General features: G+C 30.4%; 1 protein-coding gene across 1 annotated transcript; it reads left to right on the top strand.

Moving 5' to 3' along the window:
* The first annotated feature begins 1036 nt into the window (after positions 1 to 1036).
* On the top strand, positions 1037 to 6803 carry LOC130469927 (protein FAR1-RELATED SEQUENCE 5-like). Its single transcript, XM_056839456.1, has 4 exons — positions 1037 to 1147; positions 2765 to 2813; positions 5183 to 6068; positions 6294 to 6803. Exons 1-4 carry the CDS (start codon positions 1037 to 1039, stop codon positions 6637 to 6639), a joined length of 1392 nt encoding a protein of 463 aa, XP_056695434.1. The 3' UTR covers positions 6640 to 6803.
* Positions 6804 to 7547: the final 744 nt, after the last annotated feature.

Here is a 7547-nt window from a genome sequence, read left to right as displayed (position 1 = left end):
AAAATTTGTAATGACACCTTTGTTTCATTAAAAAAAATCAAAAAAAAATCAAAAAAAAAAAAATCAAAAATTCAAAAAAAAAAGGGGGGGAAATTGTTGAGTAATGAGGTTTTTATGATTGTAAAATAATGATGATTATCTATTTAACATGCGTGTCAAGATGCGCATAGGATGAATAAGTTATGATTGAAACAAGAAACAAGGAACATGAGCAATGAGAAGTTATTGTTCACTAAAGTGAAGATGGCTACGTTATACATGTTGTTTATATGTAAATTAGCATTTACATTGGTAAACTTCATGTGGTAAGTACAGTGACAAAGGAAGAACGAAATGATACTTTATATGGTCCAGCAGGAACAACCAGAAAGAGATCAGAAACAATTTAACAGAGTTCCTAGTTGTCTGACTGTTCCTGTTCCTAATGACTTATACGAGATATACTTGTGTGCATTAATAGAGTTTAGGAGTGCATATAATACTTTCATATTTGCATCCTAATATGTTTGTTATATTGTAAGTAAGAGTCCATATTGGGATAAGTTGTTTATTAGACTTAGGACTTTGCATTAGTCTAGGTCGCTTATATTATCCTAGCATATGTACATATAGTTGTATGTGCTTAGGACTCTTCATATAGTTAGATATGCATTAGGAGTCTTCTAGGAATGCATATCATAGTTGGTCTCATTTATGTATTATGATGCATTGTAGCTAGACAATTTAGGAGTCTAAGAGTTTTAGTTTGCATAAGAATTTTAGGAAAGGTAAAATTCTTAGAGTTTAAGCTTTCATAATTAGTATTATGCATAATATAGGACTGTCTAGATTTAATGTATTTTAGGTATTTGAGTCACATAATATTTTCCATACATATTAAGTTTATAGGAATATTATTTATGCATTAATATATTATATTCTACATTACCCTGTGTGTATTTTAGTTAAGAAAATATTATAATATATGATTTATGCATATCTATCATACTTGACTCAATATGTAACGTGCTTTATTATGCATGCAAAGAAATGATAAATGACGTGTGCAGGTAAGACTTTGAAGAAGACCCAAAGACTTACAGGAGGAACAAGGATTCAAGAGTTAGAGAATCCAAGAGAAGAGGAACTTGAACTCGAGGAGAATCAAGTACAGAGAAAGAAAAGATCGAAAAGAAAATCTAGTAACATTAGTGTGCTTAATAGATTTGCTTTAGAAACTGAAAGTTCGGAGATGGTGTAACATCGTACGTGGAACAATGTCAATGACGAGGGTACTGGTCCTAGTCTGCACGGAGTATATAGGATTGCATGAGTATAGTTGTTAGATCAAATTACCTTAGAGTTCGCGTTCTAATAGAAGTCTAAACATAATAATACTAAGTTATGTACTAAGGAGTTTTAGTATAGTTAGGACTATGTGTTTGATATTAACTGGGATTGCATTAGTTAATGGTTAAATTATGTTTATCTTATTCTAGAGTCATGATAAGATAGGAGTGTTGTTAGGATAGAGTCTCGTTAACATGTCAACTACATAATAGTTATTATTCTATCATATGTTTCTTAGAGTCTTAGAATAAGAAATTATCATGATAGAGTTCTATTGGTTCTAAGCGTCCTAAATAAAAGATATACATAAAATATGTCTTTTAGGGTTAGTAGGTATCATGCATCACTATATATACTGCATTCATAAGTCTAGGAAAATTGTCTGACTTATTGGTGTTTCGTGCTTAAGTTAAATCTACATTATAACCCACGCCAGTACCGCCAGTTCCTGTTCCACATACGTAGTTCCTGTTCCAGCAGAATTCTAGCTTCTATTTATTATTCTATCTTTTATACTCGATAGTTGGGAAGGGGTTTGAGTGAACCTTGTAATTGAGAGAATCAGCTTGAGTCAGGTTGAAGAGTTGAGAGATAAGATGTCTAGAGAGATCAGTGAGAAGGAACGGTTGAGGGACTTTTCCTAAGGAACTTTGTTTAGGGAATTGTGTTTTTCCTAACTAGTAAAAGGGTTTAAATCCCAAGGGGCAGTGGTTCTTCCTCTCTATTAGGGTAGAGAGGTTTCCACGCTAAAATCTCTCTTGCAATCTCTTAATGTTTTTAATTCCGCGAAAAAGTAGATCCAATATCTACAAACACTAATTCACCCCACCTCTTGTGTTGTTCATCTACTCTAACAGTATGCAACTTACTTAAATTAACTTTCCCCAGAAAAACCTTAATTGCTTCATTTTATACCAACAAAAAATTATGTTCAAATATAATCTAATATATATATATAAAGGGGAGTTTTTTGGAGAGATTTTGGAGTGCCACATAGGATGGCCATGTCATTAAGTGTAATTTAAAATAAATATTAGATAAAAAAAATGAAAATAACTTTGAGATAGTAAAATAATCCGTTTAAACAAAAGATAAAATATTGTAAAATAAACAAAAAGATAAATTTTTTAAAATAAACAAAAAGATAAAATTTTCAAATAAACAAAAGATAATTAAACTTATACGGGTGTTTGGTTGATGTTCTATATATAAACCAATGAAGAGTAATCATTAATTGTCACAGGTTAATCATACCTCCCACAACTATACGTTTATTTTGGTTTTGTTTGGTTTGTCCTTCTATATTATTGTTTTTCTTTTTAACTTTTTTTTTTAATATTTCATGTTTTGTTGAATGAAATTTTTTTGTTCAAAGTAAGTTGAGTTAATATTACGTTTATTTGTCCATAGTTAATGATTATTGTTCATTGTGTAGGATATTGCGTTGGTTGATTGGGCGTCGTGGTTAGAACTCAAAGCAGGATGTGATATTTGCTGAGCATTCAGAAGAATGTGTAGCATCCAGAAGAATGTGTAGCCTGCTGCAACCAATTAACTATGCTTTCTTTCTTAACAAGTATCAAATTTTAGTAGTAAGTATTTTGTCCATTCCTTATTAATTAATTATGTACATGATAGTTCTCCATATAAGACGTAGTACTCCGTAGTATTTAGTATGTGTAAATCTTTCAATTATTAAACACATTTTAGTGTTGTTTAACATCAAGGCTTAATTTATATGAGTGATCTTTTAAATTTTACGGGTTTCAACCTTGAGAACTCAACTCAACAAAAATATTCAATTTTTTTTTAATGGAATCTTATAAAATTATTAAATTTTACTCATAATTATGTACAACAATTTTCTAGGTTTGGTTAATTTTATATTTATCTTTTGGCATCAAAAAGTTAGTATCATCCAATTTATTATACTACGGATGAATATAGATAATACTTTGTTTGATAAAAATCCGGAGATATCATTTAGTAATTCGGATTTTTTTAATAAAAACCCGTGCATCGCACGGGCTTCAAAACTAGTATATATATATATATATATATATATATATATATATATATATATATATATATATATATATATATATATATATATATATATATATATATATATATATATATATATATATATATATATATAAGAGGCATATTTGCTAAAATATTAGAGTGCCACCTAGGATTACTATTGGTTTCGGCCAATGAAAAATAAGACTTTTAATTTATTTTTGAATTAAAAAAATCGAGTGCCACGTAGATAATTAATTAGGTGACACGTAGATATTTTAATTAATTATTACTGATATATACAATTCCATCCAAAATTAAACACTCTAATAATTAAAAAATAAATATAAAATAAAATTCATCCAAAATCAAACACTAATCTAAAATAAAATTCAATCTAAAATCAAACACTAATCCAATATTAGAGCGTCCCGTAAGAAATCTAATGCTTTCGGGCAATGAAACATAATATTTTGAAATTATTTTTGAATTAAAAAAGTCGAATGGCAAGTAGATACATAATTAGAATTCGTGCATCGCACGGGCTAAAATCTAATATATATATATATATATATATATATATATATATATATATATATATATATATATATATATATATATATATATATATAGAGGAAGGCTCTCGTGAGAACACCTCCTTTATGTGAGAACACAATCCTATGTGAGAATAGATCTTGACCCTTGAATCATCTCTAATCTAACAGCCTGAAATGAAGGATTATTAATGGCAATTTGGTAAATTCTTTTAAGATATATTCAGCCCATAAAATTCAGTTTTCACGTAATTAGTTTCTCTCTCTAATCTCTGCTTTCTCTCTCTGCTTTCTCTCTCTTTTTTCACGTAAATTCTTTTATGCTGCCGCCATTACAGCACTTTAATCACGGTCCAATTCATCTCCAAATTCGCTTCAGAATTCAATTCAATTCTTGAATACATTCATCTACTTGATTATTTCAAGGTATTTTTTATCAATTTTCGCAATTTTGATTTGTGTATTTTGCTTGATAATTTCCCAATTTCTGACCTAGTTTTGATTATTTATTCCAATTCCATTAGTATTGAATTGAAATTATTAATTGTTGATTATCGAATTCTTTATTTGCTGAATTTCGTGAGCTGCTTTTATAATTTGAATTTGTGAGTTGTTTTTTATTACCGAATTGCACTCATATTTGGTGAGTTGTTTTTGTTTTGTGTTTGATATTCTGATTTGTTTTTTATTTTGATTTTTGATTTGCATTTGTTATATATTTTAGATTTTTGATTATCTATTTGTTCCTTTCAATTTGTGTTTTTAATTTATGTGTTCAAATTTGTATTCAATCATGTAGTTTTTGATTTACAGATCAGTATTCTTTCGAGCAATGGCATCAAAATTTCATCATAGTTCGTCCTCATCATTGACGGAATCAAGTGAGTTTTCTTATTATTGTGTCTGATTTGTTAACGTTCTGAATAATCGCTATAAATGTTCTGCATTTGTAATCCAATGTTCTATGTACATATTGTACATGTTCTGAATTGTTTTTTAATTCTTTTTTTGATCATGTTGTGAATAATGTTCACCTCTAATGAACTGCAAGTTGTAAATTGTTTTTGATGATGTGAATGATTGCATTATATCTTCTGCATAGTCGTTTAAATTGTTTTGAGTAATACTTGCTTCTAGGGTTTTGTATAGTTCTCTATTTTCCTGTCACATTCTTTCTGATGTTCTGAATTATTCTTACATTGTTCTCCACTTTTAACCCAATGTTCTATGTAAACTTTATACATGTTCTGAATTATTTTTTTGTTATTTTTTTCTAGATTCTGTTGTGGATAATGAACAATATGCAAGTTGTTCTAATTCAAATGTGGCTGTTACTCCTGAAGTAATTCCTATATTAAGTCCAGGGGGAACGAGAGAATGGATTCCATGTTGTTCTGATGAGTTAAAACCTGTTGTAGGGATGAAATTTATGAATGTCGAAGAGGGTATTTCATTTTATAAAGCATATTCAAAAGCTGCTGGTTTTGTGATGAGGAAATCTACTGCTACAAAAAGGAAGGCACTAGACGTTATTGCTTTTCAGTATTGTTTATGCAACAAGGCTGGTTTCAAAGAAAAAGCAATAGTTAAGGTTGGAGGCATGCCAAGTGTTAAAAAAGGGGAAGGTAATGAAGATAAAGTACCTATACCTCGAAGAAGGCTAGTTACTCCTGTTGGTTGCAAGGCTCGGATGGTTATGAAGTATAAAAATGAAGGTTTTTATGTGGTGACTGAATTCCGAGAGCCACATGTTCATCCTCTTTACACCCCGGGTTGTCTAAAATTTCAGAAAGCGGGTAGGAAAATGAATATTCTTCATAAGAAGATGATTATTGATAATTCGAAGGTGAACATTGGTCCGGTTAAGACTTTTAGATTGATGAAGGAGCTAGTTGGATCGTATGATAACGTTGGTGCATCCAAGCAAGATTTCAAAAAATTTCATAGAGATTTGAAGGCTTACATTGAAGGATCGGATGCCCAATTGTTTGTGAATAACTTTCAGAACAAGAAGTTGTTATGGAGTGCATTTTTCTTTGACTATGAGGTGGATGAAGACGAGCAACTTTGTAAAGCTTTTTGGGCAGATCCTATATGTAGAAAGAATTATGCACTCTTTGGTGATCATATGGTTTCTTTTGACACCACATTTCAAACAAATAGGTAATTTCTTGTCATGTTCTGAATTCATCTAAATTTTGTTCTACATAATATTCATGATGTTCTAAGTTAAAATCTGCATGTTTTAAACATTACTCATCAAGTTCTGAATGCAAGGTTATCTTGTTCTAATAACTGTACATATGTTCTAAATATTATTCAGCATGTTCTATATAACTATTCATATGTTCTGAACATTATACTGAATGTTCTGAAATTTGTTTTTAGGTATAATATGATATTTGGCCCATTTACTGGAGTTGATCACCACAAGAAGTGTGTTACTTTTGGTGCTGCTTTAATAGCCCATGAGGACATCGTGTCTTTTGAGTGGGTTTTTAGAACTTTCCTCAAGGCAATGGGAGGTAATGAGCCAGCTTGTTTGATTACGGATGAAGATCCGGCAATGAAAATAGCTATTCCTAAAGTGTTTCAGACCGCTGAGCATAGGTTTTGTATGTGGCATATAATGAAAAAAATGCCTGAGAAAGTCGGCCGTCAGATTACGCAAGATACTGAGTTTCTTAATAAAATTTGCAAATGTGTTTGGAGTGAAGAGATTGAGCCAACATAATTTGAAGAGAAATGGGGAAAGGTTCTTGCTGAGTTCAAGCTTCAAGACCATGAGTGGTTGAAGCAGTTGTATGAGAAGCGTCAAATGTGGATCCCAGCATACTTTAGAGATTCGTTTCTATGTGGTATCATGAGGACTACATCAAGGTCAGAGAGTGAGAACATTTTTTATACAAAGTTTACCAATCCCCATCTCACTCTAGTAGAGTTTTACATGAGATTTGAGAGTGCATTGGATGCTCAAAGACATACTCAAGGTCAATTTGACAATGATTCTAAACACAAGCATCCAAAAATTCTAAGCATTTAAGCTACATCTTCAACACAACCTATTTATAACAAGTACGAAATTTGATGCTACATGTAAGCTACATGTTTCTAGCATTGATCTACAACTAGCTATTACAATTTCCTCAAATTTTGTTTTCTAGTGCCCATGTTCTTGATTTTGAAATCATTGTATGATGTTCATCATTCTCTTTGTGCGCCAATAACTTTCCACAATATTCAACTCCCAATCTCTTCATTTGCTCAAACTGCAATGACATCAATTTGAAGGTTAGAACAAAAAAATAGATGTTAAATACACTTTGTTTTAAGAATTTAATCCAATTGTTCTAATAACTAACCCTATATGTTCTAACAAATTCAATAATATGTTCTAAATATTTTCTGAACTCATTTAATATAAGTTCTAACAATCAATACACTTTGTTCTAAGCATTTCATCTAGTTGTTCTAATAATTAATCCTACATGTTCTAACCTGTTACGGTATATGTTCTAACAAGTTGAACATGTTCTGTATCAACAAGTATATGTTCTAACTAGTTAAGGAACATGTTCTGTATAACCACGCATATGTTTTGAGTGTATTCCAATGTTCTAAACTCATGAGGCTTAGCATTAA

Source organism: Spinacia oleracea, chromosome 3 (assembly GCF_020520425.1).
Source record: "Spinacia oleracea cultivar Varoflay chromosome 3, BTI_SOV_V1, whole genome shotgun sequence".
Taxonomy (NCBI): Eukaryota; Viridiplantae; Streptophyta; class Magnoliopsida; order Caryophyllales; family Amaranthaceae; genus Spinacia; species Spinacia oleracea.
The sequence above is the reverse complement of the archived record's forward strand: the minus strand, read 5'-3'. Positions and strand labels throughout refer to the sequence as shown.

Excerpts from the sequence above, each read along its gene's own strand:
- LOC130469927 (XM_056839456.1), top strand. The coding sequence starts at position 1,037 with ATGACGTGTGCAGGTAAGACTTTGAAGAAGACCCAAAGACTTACAGGA. Across the intron at positions 1,148-2,764 it reads TTGAACTCGAGGAGAATCAA|GATATTGCGTTGGTTGATTG; the intron begins GTACAGAGAAAG and ends TTCATTGTGTAG. Across the intron at positions 6,069-6,293 it reads ACCACATTTCAAACAAATAG|GTATAATATGATATTTGGCC; the intron begins GTAATTTCTTGT and ends ATTTGTTTTTAG.